Genomic DNA, 22,797 nt, shown 5'->3' with positions numbered 1-22,797 from the left:
TCCAAACAATTTTTCACACATTTTTTTTAATATTTTACATAAAATTCATTATTTTAATTATTTATATGCGCTTATATGTAAGCTTACTTACGAAGTTCTATTAGTGTATATTTTTTTCTTTTTTTTCATAGTATCATACGCTGTTCATCAATGGCTAACAATATTATTGTCCGTTCAAACAAGCAAAGCTTGGTAGTTTAACACGAAAATCAAGATTTCTCAAGGCAAGTCCGTTTGAGTTAGTTAGTGCAGTTGACTTTATATCATATCAAAGTTTAAATACTTACAATCATTATAGCAGTAAAAATATTCATTTATACCTGAAACGAAGTATTCATCGTTTCGATGAAAACTAGTTTTTTTCTTAAGAGTTCAAAATTTAAATACTTACAAACATTATAGCAATAAAATTATTTATTTAAACCCGAAACAAAGTGTTCATCGTTTCGATGAAAATTAGTTTTTTTCTTAAGAGTTCAAAATTTGAATACCTCCAATCATTATAGCAATAAAATTATTTATTTAAACCCGAAACAAAGTGTTCATCGTTTAGATGTATACTTTAACTTTCTAACTTTTCGTTGATTCTTGCAGCAAATATGTGATGATTTTATAATTTGATTTAATTTCGACTAAAACGTGCACATCATCAATTGGATGAATTTGTCTACAATCAGCTTAAAATTAATTATACTCGCAAATGAAACATAGGAACATGATGTATTTTTACAAATGTGGATGTTACTTTCGATTTGGCTTAGCAGGCTTATTAAAAAACTGGAAAATAAAAACCAATTGTGTTTACACATTTACACAGAAGAGTCTTCATTATACGTATATATGTATGCACATAAATATGAATGTTCTTATGTATGGAGTTTCCCACAAACATTTCCCGTTTCTTTTTTTAACTTACACTTTTTATACGAACTTACTTGCATATCCTTACGAAATGTAACTAATAAAAAATTTTCAGATATTCTCTTTTCAATTGATGACAAAAAAGTGTTTCATGCTGGATTTGCATGAATCTTTCATCAAAATGTATTTTCATCCTTTCGAAGAATTGAGATATTATCTTTCCAATTGATGAGAAAAAAGTGTGTTATGCAGTATTTTCATGAATTTTTCATCAAAATGTAAATTCATCCTTTCGAAGAATCGAGATATTCTCTTTGCAATTGATGCGAAAAAAGTGTTTCATGCTGGAGTGTCATGAATTTTTCATCAAAATGTATATTCAAACTTTCGAACAATTGAAATATTCTATTTCTAATTGATGAGAAAAAAGCGTCTTATGAAGGACTTTCATGCATTTTTCATCAGAATGTAAATTCATCCTTTCGAAGTATCGAGATATTCTCTTTCCAATTGAGCAAAAAGTTTCTCTTGCAGGATTTTCAAGAATTTTTCATTAAAATGTATATTCATCCTTTCGAGGAATTCAGATATTCTCTTTGCCATTGATGCGAAAAAAGTGTTTCATGCTGGAGTGTCATGAATTTTTCATCAAAATGTATGTTCAAACTTTCGAACAATTGAAATATTCTATTTCTAATTGATGAGAAAAAAGCGTCTTATGAAGGACTTTCATGCTTTTTTCATCAGAATGTAAATTCATCCTTTCGAAGAATTGAGATATTCTCTTTCCAATTGATGAGCAAAAAGTTTCTTATGCAGGATTTTCAAGAATTTTTCATTAAAATGTATATTCATCCTTTCGAGGAATTGAGATATTCTCTTTGCAATTGATGCGAAAAAAGTGTTTCATACTGGATTTTCATGAACTTTTCATCAAAATGTATATTCATCCTTTCGAAGAATTCTTTCTTATTTTGTATTAAAAATTTTTTCATCAATCAATTTTTTTTTCTGAATGCGTTTGCATGCACTAATTTTCAATGAAATTTTTGAGCAACTTAACTTTCCCCTAAGCCATGTTTCGAACCATGAATTTATGTACTATTTTTACTGCTGTATTTTCACTAATACCTACATGGGTTCTCAAAATGTGCACGCAGTAGGATAACGATAACTGTTCCTGTGCGTGCTATAAAACGTGCAGCATTTTAATGCAGTGATGCTCAAAGTGTTATTGCGAAGTGTGACTAGTAAATTTTCTATTTACACTACAAACTATTTTTGGTTTGTGATGGCTTTTTGTTTGCTGTGTGGCAAGCTTTTGCATTTTTGAACCATCTTGACGGATTTTATTGTTACAGAGTTGATTTATTTGCGGTGTTAATGCCTTGGTTTTACAAATAATTTATTTTTAGTGTAAAATACAGCAATTGATGACAAGAAAAAAAATTTTTATATATTTTTGTAAATTAATTTTCGTTTATGCTCTTATTCAATAGAATTATAATTTAGCAATATATTTATTTATTTAGGTTAGAAAAAATCATTGGAAGTTAAGTTTTGCTAAACACGTTAAAGCTCTTTCGTTGCTTATAATATGATATTTAAAAATAATATAAGTTTTCATTATCTAACTTTAAAATTGAATTCGTTCATCTTAGCTATGAAGCTTCAGTACAAAAAGCTTCAACTTTCAAACTCAAAAACTCGAATTTTTCATGCGGCAAGTTCACACTCAGTTTGTCTCACATTTAACTCACATTTTTACTCAGATCAAATATAATTATTCGGACAGATCCGGCAATGCACGTCCGAGTGAATTTCATTGGAATTTTTTGGCAATTGCTCTTCACTTCCGTGTGAATTTCATTGAAATTTTCTCTGTATTTTGCTCTTCACTTCCAAGTGAATTTCAGAGCGATTGGCAGAAATTTTCAATGACATTCAGTCGGAAGTGAATTACAGAACCTGCCCGATTGCCACATTACATATATGTAAATGTACCTTTAGTATGTATGTATGTATATGCAAAGGCGGCCAAAATAATAGCAATTCTTTTTTTTCTTTTTAGCCCATTTTGATTTTTTATAATAAATGCATTTCCTTCCATATAACGAATGCTGTCACAGTTTTTTTATGGAAGAAAATGCGCATCAACGCCAACACAAAGAAACTGTCAAAACTTATAGGGATTTTTAGCAATTTTGTTATACTAAAATTGAAAGAACTACAAAACTGCGCGCTCCGATTATTTCTAAAAATTCTCAGTAAACAATTTTAAGATTTGACAAACATTTTTTGATTTTTTTTTTAATTTTGCACAAATTTTGAACTCTAAGTACTATGATTTTTGTTGTAGTGTGAACAAAATGTTTATAAATAAAATAATTATATACTAGGAAAAAGTCAAAGCTTGTCAATATGCCGCTCTGCTATTATTTTGGCCGCCACTGTACATAAAGCGTGTGTGATAAAATATTTACTGCGCTTATTGATAAAAGGTTTTAAGTTACATTTTTTGTGTTTTTTTGCATTGCTTTTGTGTATTTTAAGTTACTTCATGCATATATTTATTTATATTTATATTTGTATGTATATGTTTAGGTACGCAAAATGTTCGCTATTGCTTAGTTACAAGTGTTTTTGCTAGAGCTTTAAACAAATTACAAAAGTTAGAAAAAAAGAATTATATTTTAATTAGCAAAACAATTTTTTTAATTAGCAAAAAATTGTTTTTTTTTCTTTAACTTTAGTACTGTAACAACTAATTTACTACTTTAAGTGGCATATTTTTTGTAAAGTAAACATAAAAACTTAATTTAAAAACGAATTACTTTTCTACGTATGTCGCGTATGTTAATTACACTGCATTGCGGCGGCAACCAGCTGACTCACGTGTCAGCAAATTCCCAATTTGTTTTTGTTTTTTCTATAGTTTCGTTAATGATTATTTTGAGTTGATTTTTACAATTTTAAGTTGTACCACCTTTTGGTAGCAGATTATTGTTGTTGTTGCTTTTTTCGTTTCATATGTTCGTCCAGACACACACATTCACACACACGCACTTTTGTTTGTTTGTCACCCTTCACGTGCTCTTCACATCGCATAGACGATCGTACCACCAGGTCACCAAATCAAAGGGCTTGAAATCGCTCAACACTGGGCTGGGCGGTTCGATGCAGTAAATCGATGCAGTCGGTTGTGGGGAGGTGCACACCGATGAGGCAGCCGATGACGTTGAAGTGGATGATATTGAGGAACCGACTATACGAGGGCAATATGCGAGAATTTTGATAAGAAAATTTTTGATTTTTGAAAAATATAAATAAATGTATATCATTTATCGCACACTTACCGGAATTGTTGTTGGAATCCGCAGGTTGAGCATGTCCGTTGGTATCGAACGCCGTATCGTAGGGATTATGCGCCACTATGACATTCCAAGCTGTGGATGAAAAAAGAATTTTGAAATAAAGTTTTTTGTTTTTAGCAAAATTGTGGGTATAACAAAATGCAAATTTCAAGAGGCTGGAGATTCTTGCTAATTTTTTATAATTTTTTTTTTCAAATTTTTTAAAATTTACTTCTTCTGTCTTTTAAAAATTCTGAATAAAAATAATAATTCAATTGAATCATACAAAAAAGTTGGGAATTTTGAAGTTTTTTTCAATTTTCCTGCATTTCTGAAAGTTTGGAACCTATAACCTTTTGTTTTAGAATCAAGGCGCATTCATTAAAGGTGGTGGACTAGACCAACAATTCTGTTCTGTACATATGATTGCCAAAGCAAAGTATTGAGAAACTCGAAAACAATTAATGAATTCGCCATGTTTCATTCTGAGCTGACAGCCACATGGACACGGCGAAAAAAAACAACTCAGCTGATTTACCAACACCACTTGTAATAGATTCGCCTTGCTTAGAATGCACAATTCTTTTATAAAAACAAAGAAGTAAAACAAAAAAAATAGAAAACCAATAAAAAATCTAAAAAACACCAAATAAAAAGAAAAAGCTAAAACTTGGTAATTCGTTGCGCTCCTCTAATTAGGCGTATCTGTTTGTCCTGCTGCCCGTGTAAACTGTAGCTCAAAATGTTCCCACGTCTGTCGGTTCAACGTTATCAGAGCGACCCGAATTTATATCCAAGCAAGAACTATCACTCCTGCATCACTGCTCAAAGATTTATGGAACATTTTTTTGCTGTTACAACAACAACAACAACAACAACAACAACAACAGCTATAGCTCAAAACATAGAAAGGGGAAAATGGAATAAATGAGGCAATAATCGCGCTAAATTCTTGTTTTGTAAAGAACTTAAGGTTTAGGATTAACCAAAATTTTCAAAAAAAAAATAAACAAGCCCTAGAATATAATCAAAATTATAAACCGAATAGTGTAGTGTAATATTTCGAAAATATTCCCTTAAAATTTCAAAACAATTGAATGAATAGTTTTCAAGTATAAAGCAATTAGTGAAAAGCTCTCGATGACCTTCGATGACCAACTTTACGATTTCTGACTATTCTCAAATATATTTTTACGGTTTCTGAAATACAATTGACTTTTCTGAACAACAATTTACGGTATCTGTTGTACAATTGGCGATTCTGAAATATATTTTACGATTTCTGAAGTATAATTAAGCAGTCTGAAGTAAATTTTACGGTTTCTGAAGTACAATTTACAGTTTTTAAAGTACAATTGACTATTCTGAAGTACATTTTACAGTACCTGTTGTATAATTGGCGATTATGAAATATATTTTAAGGTTTCTGAAGTACATTTAATCATTGTGGAGTACAATTTACGGTTTCTGAAGCACAATTGACTTTTCTGAAATATATTTTACGAACTCTGATGTAGAATTGACTATTTTGAAATACTTTTTATGATTTTTGAAGTATAACTGACTTATCTGAAACACATTTTACGATTTTTGAAGTAGAATTGACTATTTTGAAATGCATTTTACTATCTCTCAAGTACAATTAAGTATTCTGAAATAAATTTTACAATTTCTGAAATATAATTAACTATTCTTAAAAAAATTTTATGGTTTCTGAACTACAATTGACGATTCCGAAATATATTTTACGATTTCTGAAGTATAATTGACTTTTCTGAAATACATTTTACGATTTCTGAAGTACACTTGACCAGTTTGAAGTAAATTTTACGGTCGCTGAAGCACAATTTACAGTTTCTAATGTGCAATTAGCGATTCTGAAATATATTTTAAGATTTCGGAAGCACAATTAATCATTATGGAGTAAAATTAACGGCTTTTGAAGTATAATTGACTTTTCTGAAATATATTTTATCAACTCTGAAGTGCAATTGGCTATCTAAAAATACTTTTTATGATTTTTGAAGTACAATTGACTATTTTGGAATACATTTTACGATTTTTGAAGTACATTTGACTATAATGAAGTAAAATTAAGGCTTCTGAAATGCAATTAACTTTTTTGAAAATAATTTTATAATGTCTGAAGGCAACTGGCTATTCTGAAGTACTTTATACAGTTTCCATTAATTTTTTTGAAATATATTTTACAGATTCTGAAGTACTCTTTAAAAATTTATTTATTAGCCTTTGGGATTTTCTTTGCTTCTTTTACTGTAGATGAACCACTACAAAGCTTTTACGCTGTAAAGTAGTACTTGTTAGGCATGGTTTAAAACTAAGAAAATTTTATTAAAAGAAAACCTCTTTTTTTGTTGTTTTCTTTTTTGGATAAAATTGTATGAAGTGTAGTTAAAGCATTTCATAATAACTCTGCACTATTGACTTTATAAAATTGATTATTTTACTAACAAAAAAAAGCTCAATAACGCAAATTTTATTATAGGTCTAACTCCTTAAAAACATCACTGAACGTCATTTAGATCTTTTGTATAGAGCAAATTAGATCTTCTCATTATCTGATGCGTTGCTGCAGTAAGCGGCGCTGCTTCTATTGATCTTGTTGTTGCTACTAGCCACATCTTCAAATGGAATAAATCACACGAAAGCAATTCAAAGCATGCACAGCATGAAATATAATATCGTCTATGAAACCTTACCCCCCCACGCAGTGAACCGACACTGGGTATTGCAAAAAATTGTATTTATATATATTTCCCATCCTTATTTCTTAAAATAATAATAAGAAAATATGCCCTTTCAATAATTAATGCATGGCCCAAATTTTTTGGAATTTTTTGTTTTTTTTTTTATCTCCATCTGCCCACTTGACAACACATGTCCTGCTGCTGCCACTTGAATTCAGTCAATTACATTTTTAAATCACTTAAACATCCCTCTTCACACTTACAGTCATTGATGTATTGTACGATCTCCTCGTGCTGCGGGGTTAATAGGACCTCTTCTGCTTGTCGTCCATTGGACGCCGATTTTTTGAAGACAGGACGTGGTGCACTGGAAAAAAATACAAAAAAGGAGAATACGTTTAATAAATAGCAAATATTTGTATGTTTTAAAAGAAGCTAAATTGAGATTACTTATTCTAATTTAATGAAAAAAATTTTCAAGCGAGTCGTATTTTTAAATTCGCTGCTGCGTTAGAAACACAATTGCCGCATCTGAGGGTCGGAAAACTCACATATCATTGACAAGAATTTATTGAATCTGTACAGTGACAATTTCATGCCGTTTATGGAAAAGTGGCGTAACAGAGTTGCCATTTATTTTAGAAAATTCTGCTTGAAACGTGCAAGACTTTTTCTTCCATATATTTAAAAAATCGTGCACTTTGTATGGAAGAAACAAACTTAATTAACAGTACTAAAAAAAAACACAAAAAACGAAAACAAAAACAATATTTGTATTTCCACTACGTCATACTAAGATTCAATGAGCTGTAAAACTGCTTACCCCGATAAAATTTTGAATTTTGTTTAAGAAAGTTTTGTTGAGATTTTGAAAAATTTTGTACAAAGTTTGAAATTTTGCATTATATGGTTTTTGTTATATGTTTATAAAAAAATTTGCAACGCCCTGTATGTGGAAAAAAATGGCACGGGTATGAAATAATAGTAGTTGTGGCAAGTAGACGAGTATTTGCCATCGCATTTTTATAAAAAAAATTATCCCTGAGAATCAGCTCGCATTAACTAATTTCCTTAAATACTACTCGTATTATAAACTGAGTTAAACTTTTTTCGGCTTAAATAGGCTTTTGAATCTAACTCCGAAAAATCCAAGTAAAGTGATACGTGATTTGTGGAATTTTTTTTCTAAATCACTTTAGCTATCGGCGCGCTTATCTTAAAGAAACCATGAGTCGACACATTTTAAGTTATTGAGTAGTTCTTTTTTGGCTAATCACATCACAGTTCGCAAGACTTTTTAATAAAGGCAAAGTTTGGAAATTGTAGCATTTCGCTTTCTCTAAATATATAAGTACATATTTTTATTTTTGATTTTTTTTTTTTCAAGACTTTTCAGTTTTGTTTCTACGAATAGATCAGAATTTTTCGTGCGCGCTTAGCAAAATTCAGTCGCCTTTCCATAGACTGATTGTCAATAATCCGCAGCTAAAATAAATAACCACACTTAGCTTGGGCAATATTGATGTACGTAAACAGGTGAACATACATGCCTACATACATAATTATATGTAAATATGTACAAACATTTGGGCAACACACCTGTGTTAAAAATAATAGGGACGTGATGAATTATCAAGTTAAAAAAATATTTTTTTTGTATTTAAATTATTTTTATTAAAAGTTTCAAGTTAAACACTTAGAAAGTTAAAAAGTTTTTTTTTGTTTTAAAATTATTTTTATTAAAATTTTCAAGTTAAAAAACTTTCAAGTTTCAAGTTAAAAAGTTAGTGAGTTAAAAAAATTTTTTTTTTTATTAAAATTATTTTTATTAAAATTTTCAAGTTAAGAACTTAGTAAGTCAAAAAAATTTTTTTTTGTATTAAAATTATTTTTATTAAAATTTTCAAGTTGAAAAAACTATCAAGTTTCAAGTTAAAAAATTAATAAGTTGAAAAAAAAAATTTTTGTATGAAAATTATTTTTCTTATTTCTTAAAATTTTCAAGTTTCAAGTTAAAAAATTAATAAGTCAAAAAAAATTTTTTGTATTACAATTTTTTGTATTAGAATTTTTAGGTACTAAAATTTTTTTGTACTATAATTTTTTTATGTTATTAAATAAATTCAGTGCATTCTACGAAAAAATTCATGTAACTCAAAAGTCAAAGATTTGTACGAAATTCACAAAAATTGAAGAAATTTCAAAAAAAGTACACCAAAACTTCCATCTTTTTATTCAGTTTTTAGCGCATTCAATACTATTAAGTAGTAGTAGTTGTTGCCTCGGCAGGCAATGGCAAACCTCCGAGTGTATTTCTGCCATGAAAAAGCTCCTCATAGAAATATTTGCCGTTCGGAGTCGGCTTGAAACTGTAGGTCCCTCCATTTGTGTGGAACAACATCAAGACGCACACCACAAATAGGAGGAGGAGCTCGACCAAACACCTAACAGAAGTGTACGCGCCAATTATAGTAGTATAGTATAGTAGTAGTTGTTGTAGCATAATGCCCTCTATTTGATACATTTAGTATAATTTACATAGTATTCCAAAAAATTATTTTCATTATTAAATAAATAAATAAAACAAAGAGTAACATGCGACTTTAACATTTATGATACATGCCGCAAAATTTAATAAATAAAAAAAATTTCAAATTAAATGCATTGAGGAGCAAGAAATTATAATAATATGAACTTAAACATTTACACAGCGCAAGAAAATTATGTCCATTTAAAACATTAATGACTTTGATGACTTTACCCAACACAGAGGCTGAAATGTCCGGGGCTTACCAAAGAAACTACATTTGGTTTTGTTCAAAATTGGCTTTATTCATCAAGGTAATTTCCATCAAGAACAACGCAAGCATTCCAGCGCTACTCTAACATTTTCATACCAGAAGTAGAACGATTTATTATTACTTAGTTAATGCAATTTCCTTAAGCCCTCGTGGTATAAAATGAATTCAACTTTTTTTGCCTCAAAATTGGTCTCAGTTTCAGCGATAACTTTTTTATTCAAGCGAAATTTCTTACCAGCGAGAATTATTTTTTAGTCTGCGAAAAGCCAGTAAGTAGTCCCTAGATACCAAATCTGGGGAATACGGTGGATGTAGGAGCAATTCGAAGTTCAATTCATGTAATTTTGCTATTGCTTTAATTGACTTCTGACACGGCATTCACTTGATGAAATAAAATTTGTTTCTTTGCCATATGCGGACGTTTGACGCTCCGGGCCTTCAAATGTTTCAATAGGGCTATATAATATTCACTTTTGAGGGTATTTCCCTCCTCTAAATAGTCAATGAATATTACAACACACGCATCCCAAAATACCGACGCCATAACCTTTCCAGCCGGTTGTTGTCCTTTCAGGCGCTTCGGACGAGGTTCGCCAGTTGCTCTCCACACAGATGGCAATCGTTTTGATTCCGGAGTGAAGTGATGGATCCATGTTTTATCTATTGTCACATATCAACTCAAAATTTCCGGTTTATTACGTTTAAAAATGTCCAACCACTGCTCAGGATCATCAAACGTTCTTGTTTTTGGTCAACAGTGAGTAAGCGCGGCGCTCATTTTGAAAAGAGCTTTCTCATAGTCCATTGCTCATGCAATATAAGCCCAAAACTTTCTTTCGATATCCTTACGACATCAGCTAACTCACGCAACTTCACTTTTCGATGATTCAAAACGGTTGTGTAGACTTTTTTGATGTTTTCTGGTGTTACCGCCTCATTTGTGCATCATCGGTGTCTCTACGACCACGTTTGAAATCAGCAAAACATCGTTTTATTGTTGTTTCGGATGGCGCGGAGTCCCCATAATACGTTTCAAGCCATTGCTTCGCTTGAACGGCATTTTTTCTCATCAAGAAAAGGTGTAAAATTAAAACACGAACTTCTTCGTCACTCTTAGCACAATAACTCACGCACTAATGAAATGATGAATCATGAAATTTTAACAACTGTATTTTTAAGATTAGTACCAACTGAAAAGAGGTGAGTGCAACAAAACTAGTGCCATCTATGTGTTAGGCTCGGGACTTTTCAGCCCATGTGTTACATAGCAGAAAATTCTCAACAATCTATGCAGAAAATTCTGAAAAATTAGCGCGCTTTCGCGCGACTCCAAACTTACACTTTATTAAACTAGAATTGAATAGGGTAAATATTATGAATAAAAAAATAAAAATTTTGATGGCATTTTGTTTTTATTTAAATATATTTTTTTGAATTTTGTACCAAATTTGGAGATTTGAGTTACATTTCTTTTTTAAAGTATTGTATTTTTTTTAAAAACATACAAAAAAAATTAGATAAATAAAAAAAATTAAAACTTGGCAAATTAAAACTCCTAATATTTTGAACAGAGGTGTACATATGTATGTATGTGTAAGTATTTCCATGCTTATTGCACTCCTCGTTGGTAAAATACCATAGAAACAACAACGCCTAAGCAATGGTGAAAAAATAAAGAGACGTTTTGAAAGTGAAAGTACACAGGGGGAAAAACAGCACATATCATATGTAAAGGGTGTTTTGTAAGAGCTAGAAAACTTAAAATGATATTACAAAAGAGGAATATTGTTGGGATGATTTTGTTTATTATTAATTATTTTAATTTATTTAATTATTTTATTTTATTTATTTATTTTTATCATTATTGATTATTTTATTTTTTTTATTACTATTATTAATTATTGTTTTTTATTATAAGCTATTAATTATTATTATTTAGTTATTTTATTTTTATTTTTTTTTTTGGTACTATTATTAATTATTTTTATTTATTTTACTTATTGTATTGCATTTTACACCTGCTCAAATATGCCTTATCATCAGCCCAGGCGCACAATCAAAAGTTAAAATCTCGTCAATATGACTTCACCGGACGGAGAGAAATTCATTAAAAAGTATTTATAATCATTTCAATTGCAAGCACAATAAATTCGTTGATAAAATATTTATTTTCTAGTGCAATATTTAAAGTGCAGTGTGCTTGTGCGCGCCATGTCTGAAGGTCGTGAGTTCGTGAAACAATAAAACTGATAGGAAATTTTTTTTTATAATAGTAACCATCCGTAGGCTGGCATTGGCAAGCCCCGGTTACTTTTTACAATGAAAAAACAAAACGCGCTCGAAGCCGGTATAAAAGTACATATAGCCTAATTTTTTCTGTAACCAATTTTTTCTATAACAAAATACCAAGACGGCGTGCACTACAAACTGCCATTGAAACTCTAAGTCTAAATTTTGTGTGCTATATTTTGTTACCAATAGCTTCATACATATGTATATATGTATATGTGCCAACATATGTGCATATCTATTCATTTAAATACGCGAACGGGTAATGCAAATGAGCGACAAGTTTTTATCCAACGAAAAAAGAAAACAAGCGCCAGCGCAAGTAGAAGTCGGCTGTCAGGCAAGAATTTCTGCTGTGATGACAATGCAGGTTTTCGAAGTAAACAAAGAGGTTTATGGGAATTTGTATGTGTAAATACAAAAATAAAAATAATAGAAAAAAAAATAGAAATTATATTAAAACAAAAGCAAGACGGCTAAGGAAATTATTGCCAAATAATTATGTCTATTTGCATTAATAATCCATGTTTTTCAATTGCGATCAATAATACAAATTAGGGGGACTCGGTGGTATAGAAATTTCATAAAATCAATTTTTTGTTTTTTCGATATTTCGAAAGTATTTACACAATTCCGAAACTCCCAATATTACAGCTTCTATAGCCCATTAACTAGGCACTATAGCTCATTTATCTCGAAACGACTTTTTTCGGCATCAATGACTATCGCTTGTACTATAATTATATTATTATTTCAAATATTTCGTATTTTTTTATTAAAAACTGAAAACAAACCCGATTTAGAATTTGACACTACTAAACTGCGCCATTTTGTAAATCTTTTTTTTTTCTAGTACGGGACATAGCTGCAGTTATACTGATCAATAATTTTTGTGGTTTTAGTGTTTCAGATAAATAGAAGAGCCAATTTGGACAACAACGCCCAGGTCCAATTTTTCGGTATGGTCAACTTCAGGGCCATTTCTCAAATTATTAAAATTAAAAAAAAAAATTAAAATTAAAAAAAAAATTTTTATTTTTTTCATTAAGGAAGAAAATTTTATTTTTTCATTTAAAAAAAACTTTTTAACTTCTTTTACATACCAAAATGAAAAAAAATTTAAAAATAAAAAATAAAAATTGTTCATTTTTTTCACTAAAAAAGCACAAAAATTCACTAAAAAATATAAAAAAATTTATAAAAAAAAAAATAAAAATTATTTTAAAAATAGCCTACAAAATTAAATATTAAAAAGAAACTTTTTTTTCATTTTTAAACAAATTTTAAATGAAAAAAAAATTTGTTTAATTAATTTAAATTTTTTTTTCATTTTTGTAATATATGTAAAAGAAGTTAAATAAAAACCTAAAAAATTTAAATATCGTTTTTCATCTTTTTTATTGTAACAAACAAAACCCTGAAAATACCCTAAGTTTTCGAGCTCTAGACCACGGGAACCCCTTAAGTGAAATTGAGAAATATTCCATGCATGCAATGCGTCATCAGGTAGCCTAGCAACTTTTTGTTTAAAAACTATTTTATTTATATATTTTTATTTTTTTTTATTTATTCATTTTTTTTTTGTGTGTGAAATATAATTTGTTTTGCGGGCTTATGAGAAGCTTTGAAATAAATAAATTAGTTTGAACTCATTGTGAACTGAAGATTTATTTGATTTTCATGTGCTGTTACTATGTAATTGAAAATGATTGACTTTTATAATTTCAAACAAAAATAAACGTGATGGAAAACAACTGTAGGTTATAGATTTGATGCCCATTGCTGATGATGAAACATCAAACATTTTTTTTTTAATTTCTTACAAACAGTTCAATATAAGGGGTGATCAGACAGGAGGTACTTTTTCTTGACCGATCACGCGTGACTATTGTTAAGGGAAAGGATTACGCCTCAAGAACTTTTACAAAAATAAAAATTGTATTACGCTAATTGACGCTCTGTGAAAAGTGTTCATCGCGCGCTCAGGCCAACTTATGGCCGAACGCACTATTCGGCAAACCATCGGCAAAATTTAGAATAATTTTACATTATTGGATGATAGCCGACCGATTAGACCACATAGAGCCCGGAGTGAAAAGAATAACGCGGCTGTAAATGAGAGTTTTTCCAAAGACTCGGAAGAATCAATTCGGTGCCGATTTCAAGAACTTGGCCTATCTTATGGCACTACTTGGGTGATTTTACACAAAGATCTTGGTTTGAAAGCGTATAAAACACAGCCAGTCCAAGATTTGAAGCCGGCCGATCTTCCAAAAGCGTCAAAATTTCAGACGTTGGACTCTTGAAAAACTCACCGAAGATCCGCATTTTGGAACCAGAATTTTGTTCAGCGACGAAGCGCAATTTAGCTTAATGGCTACTTTAATAAGAAAAATTGCCGCATTTGGGGTGAAGAGCAACCTGAAGCCATTCAATAACAGCCATTACATCCATTGAAAACGACCATTTGGTGCGGCCTATGGGCTGGAGGAATTATCGTCGCATATTTCTTCACAGCCGTGCCTGGCGCCAATGTGAATGTGAACAGTAAATGGCGAACGCTATCTCCCCATGATAAAGGACTTTTTGATGCCGAAAATTGAAGCGCGAAATATCTACAAAAAGTCAACCCATTCAGCCCGTGAAATAATGGATTTACTGCGTAGTCGTTTCGGGGAGCAGCAATTTTTCGCTCGACTCGGACCAGTGGATTGGCCAAGAAGATCAGGTGATGTCACACCTCTGCACTTTTATTTGTGGGGGGGGGGGTATGTAAAGTTTTAATGCTTTGTGAATAAACCAGCTTCGATTCAGGCATTGGAAGCCAACATTACTAAAGTTATGCACGCGGTGCGGACTGAAGTCCTCCTGCGAGTCGGCAATCATTCAGATTGGTGTTTACGGATGGCCGAATTACGGGCAACATTTCAAAGGTTCTAAACAAAAGTAATAAAGATTGCCCAATCAATTTTTAATTTTCGTTGCTTTATTTCAATTTAAAATCCAATACTTCTAAATTGATCACCCTTTATTATTGGGTCTTGCATTTTTATTTTTTTGGCTGTTTGGTTGAGCTTAGTAGGAGTTGCTATGTGAGATGTGCGTATCGATCTTTTCCACAAAAAGCTATTACCCAGAACATATCTCTCACCGGATAAGAACCAAACCTGTTGCTGTCCCTTCCCATAATTCTCGCCCGCTTTTAACCAACGTTATATGCTGTGAATCAAGAGGATCGAGTACTTCTCTTACCCTCGTTTTTAACATCATTAAAGAAGCAATTCAATGTCCGATCTTGTTGGAAAGTATGCAGTTTGTTATTCCTTTGAGGGCCTTACGTACACAAGTCTCTCCCTTCCACCCACATAAGTGTAACACGAATTATGCAAGAAGCAAAGGGGTATTGCCTCATGCGCTGCGTGAATTTAACGAGATCTCGAATTCTGTCTTGCTAGATTTCTCATTGCCAAGAGATGCCAAGAGATTCTCTCTTTGTTATATTCTGTTTTATGATTAATTAGTATTTGTCTTTATCTCTGTAACTTGCATATAACACAAATTAATTTAAAAAAATTTTATCTAAGAGAACTTTGAATTTTGTTGACGTTTTGAATTAAGCAAATAAATAAAGAATAGAGAGACTCTGAACCACGACTTTGGTTTCTCATTTAAGGGTTGCCCTAATGATTTTTACTAATTTGTTATGATTTTTCTATGCATACAATTTATGCCAATTATAATAATAGACTTCATTATCAGCATTACGTGGCGCCTTGGCTAGTATACTTACTCTACCAGTAAACAGTCATAAGCATAAAAAATGTATGTAAGTTTTTATATCTGTACAGTTGATTTTAATTATTGAAATCTTCCAAGCATATCTGAAAGTGAACACATATGTATGGGTATGTCTGTCATAAACGTCAAGTCACTGAGTGATAGACTATACAACGAATAAGCCCAGAAAGCGATAGTCTGTCTACATACACACACACACATATATGTATATATATGTACAAGGTAATGAGCTGCTGCCTATAGACGAAAAACATGATAGCCCCGAAATTGACCTCTGTCAAGAAGCTGAAAGGCGTTGAAAACGACAAACCAAAATATAAAACTGTAATGAGAATTAATACAAATACAATTACAAAATTACCTAAGTATTAGCAAGCATATCACATACATATGTATATATGTAAGTATAGAAGTGTCTAACGGAACCTAGGCTCATGAAGTCTTCGACTGGTTTGGTAACAGTAGGAAGTATCGATGCGCCTAATAAGTACAACACAATGAGTTATTGCCAAGTTTTGACAATTTATTTGTTCCATAATTAATATTAAAAAACCTTTTATGAAAAAAGATTTTTTTCTCCTATACACGCTAAAAAAAAATCATTTCATTTTATGAAAAAAATGCTTAAAACCCTCAAAAAAAATAATTAAAATTAAGTAAGGAAAAAATTCTATGAAACCCCCAGCAAAATATAAAGTACAGCACAGTGAGTTATTGCCAAGTTTTGACAATTTATTTGTTCCATAACACCGGCACACAAAAAAAAAAAAGTGGGGAGTACTTTTGACTAGACCCATATATCCCTATGTATTTTGACGCGCTGAATCCGAATTCGGTGTCCGTTTTGCCCGTACACCCCCAAAATTTTAAGTAAATAGCGAAAAACCGTGAAACCCCATGAAAAATCGCTGAAAATCGCATTTGTAGACATTGGTAAATGTTCGAAAGTTTTCTTGTGAGTGTAAAGTTAAAAGAGACTTACGAAAACTTAAAGATAGTAGTGGATAAGATAAAGTATTCAGAACACCAATGGCAAGTTTGTGGTGATCTGAAAATTGCTACTCTGCTTCTAGGCCAACAATCTGGTTATACCAAAAATCCCTGCTTTTTGTGTTTATGGATAGTAGAGACAGGATAAATCACTATGTAAAGAAAGAATGGGAAAAGAGAACTAACTTTATTCCGGGATCGAAGAACATTCTACACAAACCATTGATAGAACCTTCAAAATATCTGCTACCACCACTGCATATTAAACTAGGACTTATGAAACAGTATGTTAGAGCTTTGGATAAAGAGAAAGACCGTTTTCGATACTTGCAAGAAAAGTTTCCCGCAATAAGTGATGCTAAGTTGAAAGAGGGTATTTTTGATGGTCCACAAATTCGCCGACTTTTTGAAGATGCCAATTTTATTACAAGCATGGACAACACTGAAGAAGCAGCTTGGCGAAGTTTGAAAAATGTTTCTCAAAACTTTTTAGGAAATTCGAAAAGTAAGGATTACGAGAATATAGTTGACGGGTTACTAGAAAATTACAAAAACTTGGGTTGTTTAATGAACTTAAAATTGCACTTCTTACACTCTCACCTCGACTACTTTCCTGAAAATCTAGGAGATTACAGTGAAGAACAAGGTGAACGAGTCCATCAAGACATAAGTGAAATGGAGAATCGGTATCAGGGAAGATGGGATGTCAACATGATGGCGGATTTTTGCTGGATGTTACAGAGAGACGAAAAACAGAAGAACAAGAAGAGAAATAGAAATCCATTACATAGATCGTTTGAAGAAAACAGAGTACGTTACAAAAGAAGAAGAACAGTGTAAGAGCAGCATTTCTCACATATTTTTCCATCTCTATCATAAGCACTCAATGAAAAATAAAAGAAAAAAATGTATCATTTTCTTTATGCAATCACAGTCGCATATGTAATATCAGATATAATGCACTCATAAGAAAAGTTTTTAAAATCGACAAACGTCTATAAATGCGATTTTCAGCGATTTTTCATGGGGTTTCACGGTTTTTCGCTATTTACTTAAAATTTTGGGGGTGTACGGGCAAAACGGACACCGAATTCGGATTCAGCGCGTCAAAATACATAGGGATATATGGGTCTAGTCAAAAGTACTGCCCACTTTTTTTTTTTTGTGTGCCGGTGTAATTAATTTTAAAAACCCTTTTATGAAAAAAGAGTTTTTTCTCCTATAAACGCTAAAAAAAAATCATTTCATTTTATGAAGAAAATGCTTAAAACCCTCAGAAAAAATAATTAAAATTAAGTAAGGAAAAAATTCTATGAAACCCCCAGCAAAATATAAAGTACAGCACAATGAGTTATTGCCAAGTTTTGACAATTTATTTGTTCCATAATTAATTTTAAAAAACCTTTTATGAAAAAAGAGTTTTTTCTCCTATAAACGCTAAAAAAAATCATTTCATTTAATGAAGAAAATGCTTAAAACCCTCAGAAAAAATATTTAAAATTAAGTAAGGAAAAAATTCTATGAAACATTAGGGTGTATCACTTTCCATGCAAAAAATTGCTACTGATTTTTCATTAAAATTTTAAAATTTATTATATTTCAAGACTTTCGCCAAGATATCTCGAAAAATATTAAGATTCACCAGAGGTGTACCGATTTGAAAGTACCTAAAAAATCAGGTTTCTTTTAAATAAACTTAATTAAAAAAAAAAATTTTGCAAAAAAAAAAATTACCTCAGGTGATAGAAGAGTTCAAGCTTAAAATGACTGCATAGTAATGTTTTAAAATTTTATTATTTATATAAAATTTGTATTATTTATTTTTTGTGTGTATAGTAGCTATCATTTGAAAAGTGCCCAAGCTCGACTGTCTGAACATGCAAGTTTGAAAGAAAAAGTTTTTTCGAATAACAGTCGTCCCTTGGCACGCAATGGCAATCCTCCGAGTGTATTTCAGCCATGAAAAATCTCTTCATAAGAAACGATTTGCCGTTCGGAGTCGGCTTAAAAATGTAGGTCCCTCTTCTTTATTGAAGCAAATGAGGAAAAGTAGTTTTTGGAATGAAAATAAATCGTTGATAATCAATTTTCCGAGTCTAAACTGTAGAGGCAAGTTGAATACGTTTAAAAAGCAATATAATTTTATTTAAATTTAATATTTATGAATTATAATTTATATAATTATACCTATATTTATGAATTAAATAATTTAAAATTTATTTCCAGCAGAGTTATGTACTCTTTTGAGCTCTTTCGAGTGGTAGGTAAATTGAGCTTCAACAGTCCAGTGACACAGAGAGGCTGTACATGGCCAGAAATCTCTTAACAGACAATGCTAAATGAGCCGTCGCTGTTGTTACACTTAACATTTTACCAGTGAAACAAAAACACAACTCTAATGCTAATGCAGCCTGTAACTGCTATGACTATTTTACATGGCTTGTTTACAGAAGTGGAAAGCATTGCATTTTAAGGTGCATTAAAACGTTAACAGCAGTAGAGCAAAAACGACAAGAGAAATGTAAATACTAATATTTTATTTTTTCTGTTGGTCCCTAAAATGTCGAAATCTATAAAGAAATATTCACAATTTAAGAGACCAAATATAGATATAAAAGAGTCGAAATTAGGGCTGCTGTTGCTACTTGTTACCTGCCTAATGTGCCTTGGTGCATTCGTACAGAAAGGCATCACGGTAACCCACGGGCGGACGATGTTTGTCGCATGCTTCAGTCGGGTCATTTAATAGCGACATCGAGTTGTGACAACGATCAGCGAAGTTTTGAGAAATTTCACATGAAACTTAAAAAAACAAACTTCTTCACTAAATTTCGGACGGCAAAATATTTGATAAAAAATATCTGGAATATGGAAATGCAAATCGTGCTGCACTAGACGGATCTTGCGCCGTGTGATTCCTACTGGTTTCTAAAGATGAAACCTGCTTTAAAATTAACAAATTTGAAGTTATAGAAGGTCAGGCAGCAAGAGTTTTGACAGTAGGAGGAGGGTCGTTTGAAAAGTTTGTGGAAAAATAAAAACTACTTAATTGTTTGCGTAAACTTTTTTTTATTTTTCAACATAGTTTCCTTTAGGCTTATACACTTCGTCCAACGCAATGTACAATAGTTTGTTGACAGCTTCCAAATAACAGGCTTTGCCCAAGTCCGAAAAATAGATATTCGTTTCTGTATTCACCTCCTCGTTCAAATTGTGGCCCAAATAGTAGTCCGAGGGAGCCAAGTTTGAAGAATAGTGAGGATGTAAAACGAGTTGGCGTAACCTTATTTCTATTAATTTTGCAACCACAGCTGAAAGAGGCGTGAGCTGGTGCTTTGTTGTGATCGACTTCCTCGATTCAAACGAAGCCAAACACAAAGAAATATATTCCGATTTGGCTGAAGCTTGGTGTGGGCTCTTCCAAGATCTGCTACTAACTAAACTTAGCTTCGGCACGCGCTAGTGGTGCCATATCTCTGATTTTGCACGGTCTCTTCAAACAACCCTCGTAGAGGACTTTTTCCAATAATTGTAAGTCAAAGTAAATATTTCACAGCTTCAATCTTGTAGGAGGATAGCCTCCTAAATTTCAAATTTTCCATGATGCTTTCGTCGATATTAATGCACAATAAATACTAATAAGAGAAGTTAAGCTTATGCGAAGTGCCTTTAGCTGCTCATGAAATAAATCAATTATTATTTATAGCATTTTTTTAATAGAATTATTCTCATTTACCTAGCAGTAATATAAAATCAAATACTCGCTTCTCCAAATGAATCTTGCATAATGAATCCGCTAGAAATAAGTGGAGATATACCCAGTAGGAATGATGGCAAACCATTAGTTCATAAGTGTAAAGTGAAATTCGAAATAAGAACTAGTCTCAAGTTATTGCTGCTGCTACTAGCACATGCTCTCACATGTAAAGTGCTCATTTATTGGTGGTAAGACACTAAGAAACCATGTTTTTGTTTTTTCCTGGTACTTGCACTAAAGTTTCTTATCACTATTTCAGATTTCCTCGCAGTGATCTTTTATGTAGTTCGCTTTTATGGCTTCGTATATCGCCCTTATCACCCATAAAAACGTATTGTTTGCGGAGTTCACGAGAGGGGCCCCCCATCACGCAAGAGCATTCCACAACAACACTTCAATCAAACTCATTAAGGATACACACACATGCACACAGATCTACAAATGTATATGTGTATGTACTCGTAAATTTAATCAGCACAAACACACCACTACCACCAACAAACTAGTGAGCATTTTTTTAACAAACAAGTACATATTGACTTCTGCATTCATTTCCCCGCGCGTTGTCTTCACATAAAAGCATGATGAGAGCTGTAGGCATGTTTGTGGTACGTAGTTGTTCTACTTGTATGCATACATATGTATGTATGTATGTATGTATAAGTGCGTAGGTCTCTTGTATTTTTGCAGTATAAATTAAGAGATTTGGGTTGCCGTTTTCGAAGGCTGGTTATAGTGCAAGTGTATTTTCTTTTTTGTACACATCGATCTAATCAATTTGATAAATTGGTATATAAACTTTGACGCACTATGTTAAATGTTTGAGTACAAAGTACACGCATGTAGCTAATCTACATGAAAAAGGGTGTTCCCAAGAAAAATAAGAGAGTTTGGAGTTGATTATTTTAAGTGTTTTCAGAGTTGAGTTACTACTTCCTGTAATCTTTCTTCAAGTCAAGTCTAGTAGTTCTAGACAATCTTGCTACTAGTTTGCTTTGCAGTTAAAGTAGTTCATCTTCTAACTTTTTTAATGCTAATAACTGGTATTTTTAACAAGGTGAAGCACTACGAAGTGACAAATCTCAGCTTAGGCAACAGTATCATACCAGTTAACCCTCCGTTGGGAACCGGGTCTGGCCAAACCGACTGTTTCATTTCTAACGTATTTCTATTATAGCTAACGACTTGAGCTTCCAGGTAGCTTCCTAAAATTTGATTTTTTGATTTTCTATCAATTTATGGATGTAAGATTTTAAAAAGGATCCTCGAATAGGACGAAAATAGGCCCAGGTAAACAGAAGGTTTTAAAAAAGATGTGAAGCAAAAGGTTAAAGTACTAATCTGGTCCAATTTGCGCCAAAAATCACCAGTTTTGAACTAGTTGAATAGGTTTGACTTGGCAGCCGCATCGCTCATAGAGACAGCGATGCCACTTAGACCACGAAATGGGTCCGTTGGGAATAGGTAAACAAAATATAATAAAGGAAAGTTTCAAAAATTACACAAAGTTATTACACAAAATTTTTTCTTACTTTAAAGAAATGTTTTCTTGTCTATCTACAGTCTGCATCATTGCTGGCAAAATGCCTTTACAATCCTGATAAATGCACAGAAGAGGTTGTACAGCTCGCAATGTATTAAGCCGACAAAGGAACTTTAACAACAAGCAGAACCTTCTACCCCGTTTCCACGACACTCGGTTCTACGTTATCGAAACGACCCGGACTTATATCCGGCTAAGGACTGTCACTCCAGCAGCATTCCCCGTATGTAAGTATGGGGAATGTTTATGCTGCTACAACAACAACAACGAAAACCTCGATAGCTGAAGGGTAATCGAAATTGTAAGCAGTCATCCAAAAGCCGGTAGAAGCATAGGTAGACCCCACGGATTAACGAGTTGATCTGTCGAGAAACACGGAGACGGATGCTTCCAAAAATATGTGCATCGCCTAGACTTGGCTGGTAGTCCTCATTGCCCAGAATGCTTGGGCGAAGAGGAGCCAGTCGAACATGTGGCCTTTTATTGCATCAGGTCCGCTAAGGAACGCAAAACTGTTGCCCACAAATGCTTGAGTCCATTAATCTAGTGCCACAAATGCTTAAGTCGGATGACAAGTGGGGGCGAAGGAATTATGCTAGATGAACGCAGCATTAAGAACAACTGCCGTATTGATTGAAGCAGCAAACGAGTGTAAGTGGTGAGGTGCTTTTAAAGGCGTTAAATTACCACACTGACT

At 32.2% G+C, this 22,797-nt stretch overlaps 1 protein-coding gene across 1 annotated transcript in view; it reads right to left on the bottom strand.

Moving 5' to 3' along the window:
* Window positions 1–2,253: 2,253 nt before the first annotated feature.
* The window catches only part of LOC128860009 (uncharacterized), a 31,794-nt gene continuing 11,250 nt past the window's right edge, over window positions 2,254–22,797 (bottom strand). The window contains exons 3-5 of the mRNA XM_054097219.1: window positions 7,186–7,289; window positions 4,218–4,307; window positions 2,254–4,126 (exon numbers count right to left, since the gene is read on the bottom strand). Of these exons, the coding sequence (XP_053953194.1) occupies window positions 3,948–4,126; window positions 4,218–4,307; window positions 7,186–7,289 (373 nt within the window). The 3' untranslated portion in view covers window positions 2,254–3,947. The remainder of the gene's footprint in view (window positions 4,127–4,217; window positions 4,308–7,185; window positions 7,290–22,797) is intronic.

The sequence above is a fragment of the Anastrepha ludens genome, chromosome 4 (genome assembly GCF_028408465.1).
Source record: "Anastrepha ludens isolate Willacy chromosome 4, idAnaLude1.1, whole genome shotgun sequence".
In the NCBI taxonomy this organism is placed as follows: domain Eukaryota; kingdom Metazoa; phylum Arthropoda; class Insecta; order Diptera; family Tephritidae; genus Anastrepha; species Anastrepha ludens.
The sequence above is the reverse complement of the archived record's forward strand: the minus strand, read 5'-3'. Positions and strand labels throughout refer to the sequence as shown.